This window comes from Thermobia domestica, chromosome 11 (genome assembly GCF_964235325.1).
Source record: "Thermobia domestica chromosome 11, izTheDome1.hap1.1, whole genome shotgun sequence".
Lineage (NCBI taxonomy): Eukaryota > Metazoa > Arthropoda > Insecta > Zygentoma > Lepismatidae > Thermobia > Thermobia domestica.
In genome coordinates this window covers 33,347,033-33,367,817 of record NC_137464.1, presented here as the reverse complement: position 1 = coordinate 33,367,817, position 20,785 = coordinate 33,347,033, and the positions used below count along the sequence as shown (strand labels likewise).

General features: G+C 34.5%; 1 protein-coding gene across 2 annotated transcripts in view; it reads left to right on the top strand.

Moving 5' to 3' along the window:
• LOC145664021 (synaptotagmin 1-like) overlaps window positions 1-20,785 on the top strand; it is a 124,628-nt gene that overhangs the window by 49,683 nt on the left and 54,160 nt on the right. For both annotated transcript variants that reach the window (XM_081730312.1, XM_081730311.1), the window contains exons 3-4: window positions 17,293-17,445; window positions 20,293-20,408. In XM_081730312.1, coding sequence (XP_081586438.1) covers window positions 17,293-17,445; window positions 20,293-20,408 — 269 coding nt within the window. The remainder of the gene's footprint in view (window positions 1-17,292; window positions 17,446-20,292; window positions 20,409-20,785) is intronic.

The following is a 20,785-nucleotide window of genomic DNA, read 5'->3' as shown; positions in this document are numbered from 1 at the left end:
TAATCTCCTGGGTAATTTAGCTTAGTTTGTTATCCAAATTGATCTCGAAACACAGCTACTCTTGAATTTATGTATATTAAACGAAGCTATGAATGTACTTAATCGATGATAATGAATAAATAGATATTAATATATTGATTATATTACGGGTAATACGAGGAATTATATTAATGGAATGGGATCGAGATAATCTTATTTTGAAATATGTGATTATATATATGATTTTTCTTTTTCTCCATTTTAACGTTAATTTCTGGCAGAAGGACGAACGACTACTACTTTTGTTTCCTTTCAGTTGAGGTGAGTTGAGATCATGTGTTCTGAGTCCGTATGTAAAAGACTGGGATTATGAAGGACAAGCCACACTACGCGTTAACGCGGACTCCGAGACGCGATTGGGTCTCGAGTCCAGTGTATAACTATCATCCAAGACCAACCCTCATAATACAAGGGAGAATCAGAAATTAAGGCCAATATTTCTTGAGTTTCATCTGTTACAGAGGAATGTGCGGTAATTTCAATAAATAGAGTTGGCAACTGTGCATATTTTCAGCCACCTATGACGCTAGTTATATGTAAACACAAATGGCGACTCGTTTGGGAAACTGGTCTCTCGAAGAATCCGGTCAGTTATTCGATTTCTGTGGCGCACAGTAACCACTAACCGATATTGTGAGACTCTGACATGATTGCCCGGAGCAATCAGGGGGAAACAGCCAAGACTTCTTACCGAGGGCGTCATCTTCCTTCAAGACAACGCGCGCCCACATACAACCCAGAAGACCACCCTCCCTACAGCCCGGACTTCCTTCCAAGCAACTGTCGCCTGTTCCCGTATTTGAAGGAGCACCTAAAAGGCCGTCGCTTCGCTTCAGAGAAGGAGGTGAAACACTTCGTGATAACGTGGCTGAACACGCGAGGACAGTTTTTTTTTAACCAGGAAAGAATCTTCAACCTCATCCTACGATGCAACAAGTGCCTTAACTGATATGAGGACTATACCGAAAAATAACCTAATGTATGTACTATCTGTTGGCTGTATTCGTTATATGAAACAGTATATACATGTTTCACTGCTAGTTTTGCTTGACTTTCTGGTCCCTCCTCGTAATATAGGTTGCTTCCCACCACACTATTTTGTCTCCAAGAGAGCTGATTACAGGACTACGCGAACTGTTCCGACTATTCATTTTTATTTCTACTTTTCACGACAAAATACATGTTTAGAATATTTCACAACTTTTTTTTTTATTTAAGAAACACAACATGGAAATATATACAAACGAAATTGGCGTGATATGTCTCATTCAACCCTAGATTAATCTTCTACTAAAATTGTGACCTTATTGTGATTAGACTGTATTGAAATGAGTAGAAGCTAAGAACATTAGTGAATTAATAACATTTTCTTTCAGGTTAAAGTAATTCTTCCGAATTCTTCTTCTTTGTACTTTATTCTTAACATAATTTATTATACATAATCCTGTTTTTATCCTGTTTTAGGCTAAAATTGTCCGTCATTTTAAAATGAATTCTACAGGATAATTTATCAGTACTCTTTAATTATACATTATATTTCATCAGTGGAAATTTTCTGTGATTAACATCTTCTAACTAATCTTGATGAAGTAAGTGCTCTTCATTTTGTTGAAGAGAGTCTGAAGGATCATACTTTTGATTGTTCATTTTCACTGTTCATGAGCGCTACGTCAGCAACTGTCGAGATGGAAGAAAGGTTCGCGTGGCGGGGAGGCAGAAACCAAGATGAAGGAGATTGGGTCGTGGCGGCAGCTGATAGGGCATTGGATTAATGGATTAAAACTTTCTGGCTGCTGAAAAAAAAAATTCCCCTGCCCTTGATTCTGCTTTCTATTGACGCTCCTTTATCTATCTTGGTGTGTGTGTGTGAAGCTTCGTTTCTAAAGGTTTGATCGAGGTTGGAATGGTTCCAGGAAGCCTTCACAGCAGTTGAGCGCTTTATATTCTGTCCAAATGGCAAAATCTCATTGTTCGTATCCATTTGCTTTCACTGCCTTTAGTTCTTTTAACTATGATGGGAAATATTAATCCTTATGAAGTAGAGCGTTCTATATACTGTATAATCTCGTTCTATATATGTAGCTTCATCGAACAACAAGCGATATGTTCTTCTATATCTCTCATGGTTCCAACTTCAAAATTATTTAAGGTAAACCACAATCATAATTCTTGTTATTCTTCATGTAAGTCCTTTTCCCAGTTATCTGCGGTCGGCTTTTTGAATCGCTGTTTTACACTTATTTCTATCTTGTGTTATACCTACTGTGATAGCAGACTGGACCATATCATTCTTCACACAGTCACTCCACTTCTTTGGTTGTCCTCACGCTCACTTCCCCATTCAGTTCTACAGCATTCACTCGGCGAGCTACGTATTTCGAAGATCTTCTTACATGTCCAAACCATCCCAGTCTACTTTCTCGCAGTCTTTCTACTACTGGTCTCAACTTTACTGTTTCCCGAATAACTTTATTCTTAATTCTGTTCTTCTGTGCCACTCCACATCCACAGCAACATCTTCATCTCCGCAACAGTCAACTTAGATTCCTGTCTTTTCTACGTCGATAAACAATCATCTCCGTATAATATGGCAGGTCTTACTACTGTTTTATAAAATATTTTTAAGGCATATTGATACTCTTCAGTCACACTATATTTCTACATTTTCTCTCCATTTTGCTCCATTATGCTGTTTATATCTTCTTCTATTTCTGCATTTTCCTGTAGTATTAAGCCTAAATACTTGAATTTCTTCGTCATTACCACCTCTTCTTCGTCCACTCGTATTCTTGCATTTTCGGTTACATTTTTGCTAAATGAACAATGTAAATATTGTCTTGGTTATACTAATTCTAAATCATAAGTATAATTACCTTTCTATCTTAAAATCAATGGCCGCGATAAGGACTTCGTGGTCAACAACTACCGGACTGTAGTAGTTTTCCGTTGCTTTCTACTGTATTCCGCTGAGTTCAAGCCATTAGTCACGCCTGGCATTAAGTACCCGAACCAATTATTTGACTTGATTACTGTGAAAATAACGATTAGATATCTATTTATTCTTTGAAGAAATAATTTTACATTTGTTTGTCAATGTCATGCATGACTGGCAAATGTAGAAAGACCTTAGGTAAGATTTCTTGAGATGACTATTGCGACTTCTTGAATTCTAAACATTCTTCCATTTGGAATTTGTGGTGGTTGGAGGAAAATTATTTTGAAGAATGAAAAAAAAAATATTCTAGACATTACTTGTCGTAACGTATCATCATAGATATTCTGCCATTATTGACAGATAACTTTTCTCAAATGAAAAACTTTTATGCTCCACTGTCTTCAGTTAATCTCTTTGTCTTCACGTACATTTTTCTGCTTTAATACTGTTCATCAACTGTAGCTTCCTTTGCCCCTTCTTCTCTTTTCTGCCTCAATAATAATAATAATAATAATAATAATAATAATAATAATAATAATAATAATAATAATAATAATAATATGCCATTTTTAGTGCAAAAATATGACGTATTGCGTTCCTTTCTCGTGGTCCATGAAAAACTGCCATTTTTAGTGATGAGAAAATTATACATATTGTGTTCGTTTGTTTGTGCTGATTTTTCGACTACATCAGGCTTCTAAAACAACACAAATAACTGTTTACACGCACATTTAAGTACGTTTACCTGTCCTGGACAGGGTTTTGAAATTAAGGGTTGACAAATGAGGACGTTTAGTAGTATTGGAGTATTTTTTTTTCTTTACATAAAATTGGTTCCTTCTTGGTCGATTCCCGGTTTCTGGTTCCATTTCCGATGGCGACTCTTACCTCATGCACAAATCCTCCGAAAATTGGTTCGGATTCCATTTTAAACATTATGTCCCGTCTCCTATAGTCTTGGTGGGAGAAGGAGACGTTAAACTGCAATCAACCAACTAATCTTCCACAAAGTGCACACATTAAGCAGATATTTCTGAACTCGCGAGCCCGGCTCTAGAGCAAATCGACCTCGTGATCAGGATAGCGAGCCAGATCCTGGGTCCGAGAGACCACAAGACTCAAATACGTTAGTGAGTCTGAGTGTGACTCCTATTAGGGATAGCATGTTGGAACCTCTAAAAAGCACAAGATCGAAATAGCTTGAGTCTAACTGAAGGTAATGATCTTCAGATCGAACGAGTGCATATCTGAGCTATCGTGAACCTCATTGAAGATAATGGTCCTCAGTTCGAACGAATGCAAGTCTGAGGTAGCGTAAGTTTGATTGAAGATAATGATCCTCAACTCAAACGGGTGCAAGTCTGAGCTAGCGTGAGTCTCATTGAAGATAATGATCCTCAGCTTAAGCGAGTGCAAGTCTGAGATAGCGTGGGTTTAATTGTAGATAAACTATTATGAGCTCGCATGAGTGCAAGTCTAAGGTAGTGTGAGTTTCATTGAAGATAATGATCCTCAAATTGAGCGAGTGCAAATCTGAGGTAGCGTGAGTCTCACTGAGGCAGTGAGCGAAACCCTCATTGAGGACAGTCTGAGCCTGAGTGAGCCATGAGTAAAGTTTTGTAGGGGGAAGGAAATCATTAGCGACATCATGTAACAACACCTATAAATTGGCTATCTATAAGCTAAGAATATATTAATCTGTAAACACAGTCACACAGAAGATAAGAAGTTGATTTTTTGATTTATATTTACGTTTTAAATGTAGGAGACTCTCTTTGCTGTAACATACGTAGAAGTCAGACCTATAGGATATACACAAAAAAGGTATTCTTTCCAGGGAGAATTTTGAATCTTCGGAGTGAAAGAAATATAACTTTTCTTTACTGTTTTAAAAATTATATATACTATGGAGAAAAATACCTTGTTTTCAACTCCCACTAAGCGAGATATAATTAAAAGTAATTAATTTTATTCATTAATTATTTCTTAATCTTCTCTTCATCTGTAAAGACTAATTGGCAAGCTATGTCTAGGAAAACAATAAATATCTCTTAATAGAAGAATAAAAAGTAGGAAACACAGGTTAAGAGAAAACTTCGTAGATAAGACCTTCCTCCAATTTAAAGTAGAACCTTATTTCTAAGAAATGGTTCTTTAATTTGTCTAATACAGTAGTCAAGAATAAGTGCTCTGTCAAAACAACAGATTAATTTCTCAGTTAAGAGAAGAAAGCGCCCAAATAAACTCTTAATGAAGTACGTATAGCTTCAAAATAAAGCATATTCTGATTTTGCTAATTAATCCTTAAACCTGGGAGAGCTGAACATTCGTCCTATACAAATCATCATACTTCCTCGATAAAGACGGCCTCAGAATTTAGAGTAATGGCTGGCCTAAAGCCGTACATATAGATTGTCTGAAAATAAACGTACAATCGACAGGATAGCTAACTTAGCTAGTTTAAATTACGTGAGGATATTGTAGGTTGAATGTAGGAGAATTCCTTTCACTAGGGAATTAAGCGCCTTCAATAGAGACTCGGTTTGAGGTTAGGTTATTCCAAGTAAAATCTTCAAGCTGTCAAATCCAAGAACTGAAGCCAAAACGCTAATTTTACAGTAGGCTATAAATAGCCAAACTGACAAAAAGTTAGAATCTTATAAACAAGGCTCTCAAACGTAAAGTCTCATAAACTGTACCATTACCTCGGAAACTAGATATTGCTTGAATTCTCAGTTACAAGCGCAATTGACTAATATCCAAAATGGACTCGGCGTCTGTAAGAAATGCTGATGCTCTTTTACTAAATTCTACTAGTAAAAATATAAAAATAAAACTTACTTCACTGCTCGGAGACTGACTCTCCTATCCTCAGCTATTCACAGACTTTGAAATTTCCTGGTCGTACTCTCAGAAAGTACTTATTCTAGGAGATATGCTACCTGATTGAAACCCGGTATCGAGATCCTATACTATAGCCATTATTATAGACCAAATATTAAAAAATCTCTATCACCGAAACACAGCTCGTACTCGAGACTGTATTATAGGTAGTTCCCGCGGAAACCTGTCCCGAAGTGAAGCCTTCGAGTTCAAGAATCCACAACAAAATCCAAGACACTTGAAGCAGCCTCGTATATGCTATATGATCCGGAGAAGCCGTCCCTCTAGAAGAAAGAGAGACGGTTGAAACCCTCCCACACTTATATAGTCTACATATACATATATATATATATATATATATATACAGTATATATAAAACAGAGAAAGTCTCATTCAGAATGTGTTTCTACTGAGGGGCCGCGGTGGCTCAGCGGTAGAGCCTTCACCTCTGGTGTTAGGGGTCTCGGGTTCGATCCCAGCCCCCGCCAAGTGAACTTTGTGGTGGACAAACACCGTGTGCGTGGGTTTTCTCGGGGTTCTCCCGTTTCCTCCCACTTTCTTCATTTCATTCATTACTCATCATCACCGTCTCCTTTAGCCTAACCGGCATAACCGTGGGACGTAAAACTCAAAGATTTCATTTTTTTTGTTTCTACTGAATCGGCTATCCAAAACCTCCCTTCTTTATCAACCAGAGTTGCTAACTCAATTAGTCATAAAAAGAGTTCCCTGATTTGGTATTTTCTTTTGGCTAGAAATAGAAAAGATCCTCTTAATTAATGGGTGCAGATTTTATACAACAAATAAATAATAATTAAAGTAATTGCACATTAATTGAAAATAATTCAAATTAATTATAATCAATAAATCGGTACTGGTATACTCTAATCACTTCATAATATAAAATGTAATAATATATATAATTTGTATACAATTATATGCAGCTGATAAAAAAAATAGCAAGGACCACAGAATGCGTTCTCAGACGATTTTGTTCCTATTTCATTAATAATTGCAGCACGACGTAATTTAATTTAAGAATTGAAAGCGAAAGTGTTCAGTGCGATGGCCCATATATTGAATTTCTTCTTTGAAATATAAACAGCGAAGGCTAGACTCATAACTACGGAGTAAATAAAAATATAATGCTTCTTTCCTATGATTTTTAAAAGAATAGTTAAAAATATATTTGAATGATTATAATTATTTAAATACCAGCAGTATTGACTTTCAAGTTACAAGGTAGCGTTTGATTTTCCTTTTAGTTTTAATTCCTTGTTCGTGGGAGTCATGAGACAAGGCGGAACATGTTAATCTCCAAGGAGAAAACTTTCCTCAGAAGTTTACCAAGTTAGCAGCGGAAGTGGCTAAACTATTTTAACTTTCTTTCTAAATTGTTAGAGATTAAGTGCATGACGAAGGGAATACCATTAATTTACAGAAGGAAAGAATCGATTTCTCCCAGGAAAACCAACATTCGGAGAAAGTATTATAAAAGAACATGTTTTACAGGAAGCAATTTATGTCCTTTTATTAAAACTGAAATGGGTGATTTCTTAAGCATACAAATGGGCATATTTCTTTAAGTTTTATCAGTATTTTATTACAATCAAATGAATTACATTAGGAATGGTGATTGGTGAGTGTACAAGAAATGTTTTACCCAGAAATGCCTCAATTAATATAATGAAACCTCTGAATAATGGACTGCGATGGAACTAATTATTTATCAGTGAGTGAGCGGTGTCCACTCTATGAAGATTTCAGGAATTTAGATTTGTTGATGTTATTAAGCGTTACTTCCTTGAATACAATAAGTTCTTTTGACTTTAACTTCTGAATTACCAATAGAACCTCAGTGATTAATCTTCACTCAACTCTCAAATAATGTTTCACCAAGGAATCCAGAAAATAAAGTCACATCTAACATAAATAGGAAATCCGAACTATCATATTGTTCGATAATTCCATTAATAAACTTATCCAAATTCCTTCCTCGATGCTAATATTCCTATGGAACTATGTAAACACTCCTTCCTCAACTCTGCTTTTCTTCAGATAACTAATTGATCATTACATCTCTTCTGTGTAATTCATCTTCTATGGCCTTCATAACTTCCTATTTTATCACTACCAATCGTACTCTCACATCAATGTGCCTTTCTAGAAGTTTAGTAGAAACTTTTTCTTAGTCTTCCTTTCTTACACAGTCTTCTATCTTCAACTTTCTCTTGAGTACCTTCGGTACCTCTAATCTTCCGTCTAACTTCCTCAGGCGTATACAGTATTAGTTTTGCTGCTGACGGACTTCGTTCATGCTTCTTCTTGCTCTTCCATTGACGGACTTCTTTATCATTTATCGTACTTTTCCACCTACAAACTTAAGCATTCACCACTCTCCTTAGCAATTGATACTGACTGACGGCATTGGACTTGCCAGACATTTTGGCTCTTCCCTTCTTTGAAGGTTTACGAACTTTTCACAGGCCATTCCATCCTGTCCATTCTAACAATATTGAATCGCAGGATACTTTACTTAGCATCTTCAGTTGTTAAGCATATAAAGAAACTTCCAGAGTAATCAACTATATGACGATTGCTAGATCCTGGGCATTTTCAACTTCAAACACCTCACTTGCAGCGTGCTTCGTTGTACAGGGTGCGGCACGTAAAACCGGCCCGTAAAGTGAACACATAAAATGAAATGTAATGTATTGAATATGATTAACTATAACACATAAATGAAATGTAATGAATTGAATATGACTACTCACCTTCACAGCAGCCTTCACAGCAGGTGCTGAAAGTGTCCTCCGCCCACTTCAACACACATGTGAGCACGATTGAGGAGATTCATATATACCCTTGTCAGTTCTTGTGTTGTAATGCTATTGGTGACATCCTGGATCCTGGTCTTGAGTTCTTCAATTGTGTGTGGATTTGTTTCGTATACTCTTCCCTTTAACAGTCCCCATAAGTAAAAGTCACACGTGGACAAGTCTGGTAACCGAGGAGGCCACACGCCTTTGCTGATTGTCCTCTCTGGTGTAAACATCTCATGCACAAGGGACAATGATGCAGTTGATGTGTGGCATGTTGCACCGTCCTGCTGAAAGTAACATAACTGACGCTCCTCTTCGAGGACTTCTTGTATTATCTCCTCCACCTGCATCTTTAATTCAGGTGTGCAGACAGATGGTCGTCTGTTCCTGGGAGCATTTTGAACCGATCCTGTACGCCGCCATTTTTCAATCAATTCCTGAATAGTGCTTTTTGCTGGCACAGAACGTCCTGGAAATTTCTCCCGAAACAAATTCTTTGTTTTCACAAAAGATCCAGTGAGAATGAACCCTTCAACAATGGCAACACGCTCGGGTATCGAATAAGGCATTACCACACACTGACACTCACCCGGCTTAACACAACGAGGCCTTTTTCTCAACTGGTTTCGACAAGTTTCACTGGCTGCGGCTACGCCATCTCTTGGTAGGAAGGTAGATTATTTAAGTGTTGCCAAAAACACAATATACCAGAATATTACGACGGGCCGGTTTTACGTGCCGCACCCTGTATTTTCCTGTTCAGTAACTGATGGCTTGTTCCTATCATCCTGTTATAATCCTACAACGTTTGCATTGAGCAGGCCGTCACACAATTGATTGATTTTGAGTTTTACGTCCCGTTCAGCAGCGAGGTTGTATGAGACGTGGACCTACTGATTAACGTGGAATCCGAACCACATGAGCTCCCGCCGGGAATCGAACCCGTCACACAATAATTAGGCCCGATCACTTAAAGCAGCTTTCAAGAAACGCTGGACATCGTCCATTCTCATATCTCTTTTTACAGTCACGAAACTTGAATGTGTATATTTGCTGCAGTTTCAGCTAGTAGATGAAACCTGTCTCGGAAATCCTGTATCCCACTCTTATGAACATTTTCCATTGAAAAGCTTTGACTTTCAATTTTCCACCTCTGGAGATGTTATAGTTATCGATTTGAAGAATAACAATTATTATATGTTATTATGATGATGTCTACCATCTTCTGAACTTGAACGCTGACAAAATCTGCTCTGGTCGTGGTATTGCGAATTCCAAACACAAGCTGGCCCATCAGTGAGTAATCAAGACATGTATCAAAATTGCAATATTAAGCTTGATTGCACAGCGTTCGGGCAAATTAACCTACTAATTGATCCCTCTATCTTTTTAAGTTATGAAATTTGAAGCATTCAGAGATTTTGTTTATTTGGTGTCCATAATGCGAATGTCCATATTTTCCTTTACTTTTTGTAATATTCATTTTTCATTGCCCTACATATTTTGTTATTTATGACATTAAAGGAAAATAAGATACTGCAAGAGACACATTATTAACATGTCTGTCACATGATGACATGATTATTCTTTTGATGCTTATTTTTTTTTCCTAAAATTTGAAAATTGCTTGAATAAATTCTTACAACAGTCAATCCTTGATTCATCGAAAACTTAAGTAAAACAATGTGCATTATGTCAACATCTAATAGACAAGTTGAATATAAATGTCGCTATTGTAAGTGTTGTTTTAAGAAACTGTTCTTAGTTTTAGTGTTGTTGCACCGACCCAAACCTTCGGGCTTTTGTATACTATAGGTTCAAATTGTGTTTAATTAAAAGCTCCTAACTCTTAACTTGTCTTAATAATAATAATAAAAAAAAACTTTTATGTTCAGCATTATCTATTTTGAAATAATTAAAACAATGCAATTTAAATTGCAATTAAATCGTCATTATATAGTATTACTCTGGAAATATACAAATATTAATGTGCAAATCTAGATTATAGTAACGACTATTGCTCTACCTTGAAATCGCAATTAAATTAAAATAAACCAGTTTGAAGTTTTAAATCTGAAAATTATCTGCACACTAGCGCCATGTATTGGCATTTGGCACGGACGCTCAGTGGTGGAACGCTTTTCTCTGGTGTGCACGGTCACTGGTTCGAACCCCGGCCAAGTTAGTTTGTGGTGGACAACATCGTGTCCGTGGATTTTCTCGGGGGTATTCCCGTTTCCTCCGACATTCTAATTCCAACGGTTCTGAGTTTGAGTTTTACATCCCACGGATATGCCGGCTAGGCAAAAAGGAGAAGGTGATGATGAGCAATGAATGAAATGGTGGAATAAAGAAAGTAGGAGGAAACGGGAGAACCCCGAGGAAACCCATGCGCACGGTGTTTGTCCACCACAAAGTTTACTTGGTGGGAGCAGGATTTGGACCCGGGACCCCATATACCAGAGGTGAACGCTCTACTACTGAGCCACCGCGACCCCTCCACCAGCTCTTCCATCATCATTTACGTGCCTTAATCATCCGTCTCCCTTACTGTAAAGGACATAGTTGTGAGATGTTAAACTGAAAGATTTCGTATGCAAGTAGGGCAGATAGCGATACCTATTACCTTAACTGTGTACTATTAAGAATTGATGTTACCACGGACTGACATGTTTTTGTATTATAAAAAGAAATTTATTTTAAGAAGTTCAATTCTATGTTAAAAATTTACCCTTGTGACAAGTACCTTGAGCAAAACTATTTATGTCTAGCTCCGTATATGCTTGCTGATAAAATATATTGCAGAAGATATTGCTGACTCTTATTAATTTAACTGTTTGTCAAAGAAAGTTCCAGATACAGCTGTAAAGCCATTTGACACTAAAAATAATTAAGGATGAAATATGAGAAGGAAATTTCTATGGTAGGAAGGAATTCAGGGCCTGTACATTAAAAGTACCATCCAACTATTCGGTGGTGGTAAAGATAAATCCTAGGAAAATCTCCCTGAAGATAGTCGGCTGCAAGTTTTGAACCAGAGAACTTCTGGTTACAGAAGAACAACTATAATTATTAACCTACACCCTCTGGAAAAATAGTTGATTCTTCAGCGAGCTACTTCTTTCCCAATCTCTCACTCGGGAACAAGCACTATGGCAAATTACATTACTATGATAGTAACTATGATTATGAACTATGATTATGTAAGTTGAACTATGATTATGTATAGGAATCGTTGAGTATATTTGGATAACTTGTGAACAATGAAATGAACTTTACAAAATCATGCCAGTCATGTCAAATTGAGTTGATACTGTTATGGGTCAGAAACTTCTATTCATTTTCAATTTGACTATTTTTCACTTAATTATTAGTCCAATTTCATTCAGTTACACAAATTAGATTTTAAAATATACACAATCAATGAAATGCATAATTTGACCCTGAGGCCACTACGATAATTGGAATCAGTTACCCGTAGTATTAAAGTTAATGTTTAGTTTGTTTACACGTTTGAGTGAAATCCTTTTAATTAAACATCATTTGAGAACTGTGAGATCACAGTAATTAAACATTGATTTGGTTAACGAAGCTTTATACACGCACATATTTGAATCACTAATTGTGAAAATACCTATAAATCCTCCTCTGGTCTTTTTTCACGGTTTTATGTTTTGCACAAAGTTGGTGGTAGAAAAAAATCTGACTCTACTTTTTTAAAACTACGTACTAAAGATTACTCCCCTTTACGGCAAAGAAATTTCTTCCGTTTTTAATTAATTGAGGAGCGTTTTTTCAAAACTCGATAGAGCACCAAACATCTTTTTTACAATTCAATTTTTTGTTCTTATTGTTTATAACCTCTATCAAGTTTTGACAAACGTTCATGATTTAGTATGTTATACACATGGCACATTTCGATATTTGCCAATTCTGATTTCACAGCTCGATTGGTAGCATAAAAAGCATACCAGAAAAAAAACATACCTCCGTTTTCAAAACTTGCTCTATCGAGTTTTGAAAAAACGGTCTTCAATTGTTCAGAACGGCATATCATGTGGTTGGAATTGTCTCTTGTAGAGTCAGAGAGATTTGAAAAAATGAAATGAAATCCTTGAGTTCTACGTCCCACGGTTATGCCGGTTAGGCTAAAGGAGACGGTGATTATGAGAAATGAATGAAATGGTGAAATGAAGAAACTGGGAGGAAACGGGAGAACCCAGGGAAAACCCACACACACGGTGTTTGTCCACCACAAAGATCACTTGGCGGGAGCAGGGTTTGAACCCGGGACCCCATGCACCAGAGGTGAACGCTCTACCACTGAGCTCGGAGTGATTTGACAAACTATATCGCTTCTAATCTATTCAAGTACATTTTGTGTCTTTCAAATAGCAAGTTTTTCAATAACCGCGAATAAAGTGAATTTGGCAATTAATGGAGTTCATAGTACAACTCGGTTACTAGGTCCACGTCTTATATAGCCTCGCTGTTGAATGGGACGTTAGACTCAAAATCAACTCAACTCAACTCTAAATAAACAAAAGTTTGTTTCTTCAATCGACAATGACAATGAAACCACGTGACGGATATAGTTGAAACTTTAACGACAGTCTAGTGAGGAATGATGCTTACTAAAAGCAAACCTTTTTTGGCACTATGAATGTCATCTTTAGGATTTTCTAAGGTCTTATTGAATGACCCTTGTATCTATAACAAATATTATCAGATTTAGATTGACAGTACCACCCATTCTAATATATCAAGGAAACTGGCAACTAAAATGATATTAATAAATTAATTCTATAAAGTAAGAAAATGGTGGTTTTAAGACAAGAGTCCAATGGTCCCAGAATGACTTCCACTTTAGCATGTTACTTCAACAGCAAGGGGCTGGTGGTGTGGTTAACACAGGATTGGTATTACCGGTTTGACACAGAGCCCTTTGGAAATAATACCACGGCAATGTTAAAAACTAGGTGAATGAGCATGGAAATAAGAACAGCACCACTGTGTTCTCTCAATATACAATGTATTGTTAGTAATACACTATTTTCATAGGCGCCAACTTTGAGGGGGCCCAACATTTAAAGGTGAGGTCCTCGCCCCCCAACATAATCCAGTCCAGGAAGAATTAGCAAAGAGGAGCAATAATTTCTGTCGTAAACTTCGTCGTGCCTTTAATTCAATATTAGGAATAACCTTATTCGATAGAAAATGCCGTTTTCAAAACGGTGTTTTTAATAGAGCACTGGAGCTTCAACCAACACTCTGGCAGCATTGATATGAAAAATAAAGATCAATGTGGTGCGCAAAGTTGCAATGAACTTCCCAAAGTTTGAACTTGAATTTGTTTTAATGCCTTTAAGCGAATTTGACTTAGGTCGTGAATTTCGCAGCGGAGCGAATGCATCGGAGTAGGTGACCCGAGATATGGAGAGGGAAGAGGACTTTCATCAAGCAGTTGATAAAAAAAACAAAAAAACAGCTAAATATGATGATATATTTATTCATTGTTTGCCCCCCCCCTTCAATATTTTCTTCGAGTCGGCGCCTATGACTATTTTACATGGTGAACGAAAGCCATCGAGATACTACCTTGTTAACTATTATTTGACAGCGATCAACCGAACATTTCATTTGCCAAAATCAATGACTTGGCAAAGATATTAACCTCATCTTAAAATCCTGTGTATCAGATACATCTATACTATGTTTAGCGTGCATATCGATTTGATGGATATCACAAATAGCTAAGTAACTTACATTGAAAATTTCTTAGTTGTCATTTTTAACGACGAACAAAGTGTTAACGTTAAGATAAGATAGGTTAGATAACTTAAAAATCCATCAAGTTCTCATTTCAATAAAAATCCCACTTCAGCTCTTGTAGAATTTTATATTTTCCATAACTTCTTTGTTATAATATTGATTGAAACTAATACGCGTATCCCAAATTCAGGAGATAATTGCCTCCTGAAACCCCGAATGGCGCCTCTAGTCAAATCTATTTTAGTTAGATTGTTTGGTGAATGTCAACTGCAAATCCTAACGGGGGCTCAAAATCAATACGAAAGATATAATACCACATGTATCCATCAATTTAAGAAGATGAAACTCAGTACATAAACTCTGCATTACAAACAAGCAAAATGTATCTCAATGTTTTCTAGAATTCCTCTCTTAAGGGGGAAAGATGGCAATTTATATAATTATTTTTCTTTACATTCAATCAACGTTGTCTATCTCATCATCACGGGAATACGGATGAACAATTTGAAATTGATTCTTTTATCTACAATACTCTAATTTATTTTCAAATTCCAGAAAGTATTTACTCTGCTAAATACGTTTACATTGAGAATAACTCCTGTCCGTTATGAAGAGTGCTAAAATGTTAGGAGGGGGATACTGTCCATGTCCGTATAGTGAAATAGGGAGATGTCCTACAGTAATTCTTGTATTTTGCCGGAACAAAAAATACGCTCGCATCATGGAGGTATACGTTATTAAGATGTGTCTGTTAATTGATGTTTCGTCCTAGGGGTACAGAATATGCCATTTTCAAATTTAGGACTATATACAGTACATATGTATGTCTTGAATATTTTGCACTGCATAAATCGTTGTGGCTAGATTTCGTCCCACGAAAGATTTTAGAGGACGAGATTTTATCCTAGGCGAAATTTAGTATCGAGAAATTCTGGCAGGCGAGATTTCGTCCCGCGAGATTTTGGAAGCTAAGGTTTTGAATAGACGAGATTTTGACCCATTAGGTTTTGGACAGCGAAGTTACGACCATGAGGTTTTGTACCGAAACTACTTTAACATATCCATAACTTGTAGTATAATGGTCAAATTAAATTTCCGAATATTTCGTTTTTTATGCGTTTATTTCTAAACCCATATCCATGCAGACGTTTAATAAAACTTTTGATTTCCTTTCTATTGTCCTTATCGTATCATACTGCCATAATCGCCGTAAGTCATAACCTGGTACAATCACGAATATTAATAAATTGAGGTTGGAGCCATTAGGAATAATGGCTTCAGCCTTCATTTATTAATGTTCGTGACTGTACATGTCATTCAGCTCTAGCCTGTAGAACCTGGTTGTTACTATTTTTAATTTTCCTTATAGTGTATTCCACAACAAAATTAATTAACAGTGGCGACAACAATTCCTTGTTTCAGGTCATTCTAGACGTAAAAGCTCGTGGACAAATATTCCCCACTCGAATTTTACTTTTGGATATCACTTAAGAAACCTCTTTAGTAGTCTAAATAGTTTTTCAGGTATATCGAATTCAATAAGAATATTGTACAATGTTTTCCTCCTGAGTAACTCGTTTTTGTAAATATTAATGAAGTCTTTCTGGAATCAATAAATTCTTGTTCGGAGGTGTAACATTCTTATTTCTTCCCGCTGCTTTAATTTTGGAAACAATGTTCAAGAAAGAACTGGAATTAGCATTGAAACATTTGAAAAGTATGTAAATTTTCATCATTTCAGTATTTCATTATTTTCTTTTCATACCTCTTTCTTTTTTGTTTCAGAGAAATTCTGTCGTTTTTATTTTTTATTTTTTTAAATTTTCTTTACTTTTTACTTTTTAAAATTCGTTTGAAGTTTTTTTAGAGGATACGTGTACATAATGTAACAGTAATAGTGTAATATTAAATTACAGTTTCTTTACTATCGGCCAATGCAACATTGTTAATAATTATGAGGAAGCGCAAATAGGTGGAATTATTTATGGTGCAGATGTTGTATAAATTGAAGATCAAAGGACAGTTGGGTGGTAAAAAGAAAACAATGATGATCGGGAAGGTCGTCATATGTAACAATTTAAATTATTGTCAGATCCTCTAAGGAATTACCATGGTACTCGGCAGTTCTTTGGTTTCCCGCGTCCGCGGCCATCGTGAACAAAACAGTAGGATGTTACCTCGACCTCTTTTATTATCCATTTAATGACCTTATACTATCCCAAAATTGTATGCAATAGATGGATGCAGAATTGAGGTAGGGATTTTAATATAGTATGCAAGTTTTAAATAATGACATTCAAAATTTTAAAGTATGCTATACAAGCATATTTACCTAACATATATATATATATATATATATATATATATATATATATATATATATATATATATATATATATATATATATCGAGAGAGAGAGAGAGAGAATATGTAAAGGTGATTTTTCTTTATAGTCAAGAAAAGGGGATTATTATGAAAGGAGATTAAAATATTAAAAAAAAGCACACAGTTTCATCTAGAAATCCAACCAAATGCAAAAAAATAACACAAGCCACGAATTAAGAATTCAATATGAACTTATTTTTAATCTTGAATATTTACAAATGAACCACCAAACTCTCAATGTAATCTTACATGAACAAGAAAGGAGATATTGTTACAGGTTTAATAATACATACATATGTATTTACTTTACATACATGCCCACATACTTTACATACATGCCATATTGTTGGGATTATTTTCTCCAAAGTTAAAAAATAAAAATGATTAAATAAGGACTCTTAACCTTTGGGGAATGCTTTTTTGTAACAATGTTCTATTTTTTGTTTGCTCCAACAGACGTGACGTCGCCGTCACCTGAAGAATCCGTTGTATCAGAAGCTCCCACAGTAAGCTCTGCGGAAAAGGCCCGTGAGAAGTTCATGGAAGTAGCTGAAGAAGTGGCACATAAAGTAGGAATTCCTACGTGGGGTATTATTGCCATTGTTGTGGGTAAGTGAACTTTTTACAAGTGTTACGGTCAGTAAAAGGTCAAAGTAAAGATTCTCAATAACCGGCTTTCTTTTTGAGAATATCATCATGTACGACACTAAATAAAGTAATTTAGTATAAACATTTTAGAAAAAAATTAGGTCTAATTTTATGATATGATAGTAGCAGTAAAATAAATGTTATTTAATTTATAATACCTGTTGTAACACTGAATATACACGTGTTAAATTTCAGCAAAGCAAATTAGAACAGTGAAATTAAAGTTGTATTTTATGGATAATTCAAAATTGAAAAATGAATTGAAAGTATCGCTTTCAGTTTGTTTACTCACTTGCACATTAGTAAAATTCTTATTTAATACCATAACATGTTTGAGAACTACTACTTAATACGAAATTTAATATTTATATCTCAGAACAGTAGTCACGCATTATTTATAGCAAAAGAGTCAGTTCAACACATTTTCAAATCTTATAGACGTTAAAAGTAACTGATTATTTGAAAGCAGAAGAATTTTAAAGATTTAACTATCTGTAACTTATTAGATTTTCCAAGGTGAAATATTTTAGGAAATTATTTCCTAACGAATTTATTAACGAATTTATTTCTACGTTTAAAACAACATTTAAATTAGTAGTAACATTAAGAGTTATGATTAATTTTATTCATAGCACACATAATGTAATGGAGAAAGTAGAAACACGATAAGTAAGAGTTTAGGATCGCAATAACTCAACATACATTCCAATTTTTATTTATTTCAGTAAGTTGGTTACTAATTATTTCGTTTAACAATATTGAGTGCCTTTCTATGGCATCTTTGATTTTTAACTCATTGGTTTATACAAGGAATAATTTTTTTCTTGAAATGAGCTGGAATTTTATTGATGTGATTTTGCTGATTTATTTTTTAAGAGGCCCCATCACGGCGAAATTAAAATACCGCTAATTTATGGCAATTATATGATATATTTAAATAGATAAAAGATAATCGAAAAGTGGTACGAGAGCTCTAGATAATATTATTTTACACGAGATACCGTTATCATGATTCACTTATCTGCTTTCGACTTCCAGCCATTAAGAAAATTGGCATTTACTTTTGCGTTTCTAAATGGCTGCAAACTGAAAGCTACTAGATGATTCGTAATAACGGTATCTCATGCAAAATAATATTGTCTAACGCGCTCTTGTTTCACATTTTGATTATCTTTTATCTATTTGAAGATATCACATAATTACTGTAAAATTAGCGGTATTTTAATTTCGCAGTGATTAGGCCTCTTAAGTCAATTTGAATGTCCTTTCTGTTTTAAAATAAATTTGCAATATTAAATATTAAAATCATAGATAACAAAACAAGAGATTTAAATAAGTTTGAAGAAAAAACAAGTAAAACAAAAACAATAAAATTTCAGTTTATTTCAAAGAAAACAGAAAAAAATAATACTCATATAAATCATTGGGCTATATATAAATAAAAAAAGTCACAGCCATTCAACGTCATTAACATTATAAAATATCTATTCCTCGTTATGGCTTAATAGTATTAAAATGTTTGTAATTTGAAAGTTATTTTATTCTGTATTAACTCTTTCTACAAACATAAACGTAATGTTTATTTTTCACTTTGTATGATACAACAATAAATAGTTGTACACCAATATTCTTTTATATATACAATACAAACTCTGGATTTGAACTCTAAATTTAAATAAGCTATTGAAATACCAGATAGAAAACTGCATTCATCCGTTAGTCTAAATAGGAAAGTAGTACGTTTGGCAGTTTCTTCTTTGAAGTTTGCCAAGGTAATGTATTCAGTGTTACCACCCACAAAAGTTTATTTACGATTTGGAAACAAAAATGAGCACATATGCACCCAAATTTCTTAAGTAAGGAAAGCACCTAAATGCTTCATATTTAAGTATATTATATGTTAAACTCTCTTTAAAGACTTTAAATACAGTAAATTAGCATCTGTAATGCCACTAAAATAGAAGATCGAATAATGTAATTCTTAAATTTAACTATATTGAATAACTTACATCTGAAAATTTCTAACCACAATGTTAATTGTATTATATCTACTAAGTATCCTTGTTTTTTACTCGCATTTATTTGATATCACACAACTACATATTAAATTTTGTTTATTGTATGAAGCATTATTAAGAAAGTAGATGAGTCGAAGGTATTTAATAATTTCCACTAATCTAGCTAAACGTGCTTAAAACCTTTGGTGTATTTAACTTATAAGCTAAATACATCTTAGAAAACATACATTATATATAAGTAATTTTTATTTGACTGTGTTACAAAATTTTCAAGAGTGAATAGCTTTTTTTTGTCTCCAGTGAAGTACTTTAAGAATATTTTTTTACATTGTTATCTTACTTAATCATTGTTCGTTTTTTACGTTCTACTGTATTTAGTGACATAGTTCTCGCACATTAGAACTATCACAATATAAATAATTTCAATTCGGTTTTTACAAAGAAGATTTAAAAAAAGTAATTCTAAATTTTTACACTTAATCATAGGCCATCATAAGGTCTCACAAATATGTTTTATTTTAGGTACTAATACAAAAATTCGTGTTAAACATAAAATGTTCTTTTAAGGTATCTTAATAATACAAATTAATTAAAACTTGAAACATACTTAGACCATAATTTACGTGATGACTAAGAAATGCAACTAGATGCTCATATATTTTTCAAGAGTACATAACGAGATATTTACGAGGACTTCATTAAATCGCAAATGAAAGATGACATTACGAAATCAGTGCGAGAATAATGTCATTAACTATGGCTTGAATTCCATTACTGTTTTTGTTTGTAGGTATTATTTTGATCATCCTTATTGTATGTATTTGCTGCCTAAGACGGTTCTTGAAGAAGAAGAAACTCTTAAGTAACATAGACACGTTAATACCACTTGTAGGACACAAAGACAAGGTATTCTTGAAAATAAAAACACTCTCATTCATATGACTTGTGCAGTGTCTCTCAACTGAGACTAAGAAAAATATATATATTGCATGGAGCATAAACATGGAACAATGAAGTAGAAAAGGAATGGTTGAAATATTTTTTCAATATCTTTCATCTACAATGTAATTATTAAAGGTGCATCTTAATATTTGAATATCAAGAGAGCAATTATACTCTGCATGATTCTCTTCAAGATATTTGTTTTGAAGATTTAAATACAAAATTCATTATTATTATTATTCATTGCATTTTATGAAGTATTTTATTTGTAACTCAAAAACAGAAGTAACCTTAGCATGTATATGAAAAATAAAGTTCAAAATACTTCATTTTTATTTAAG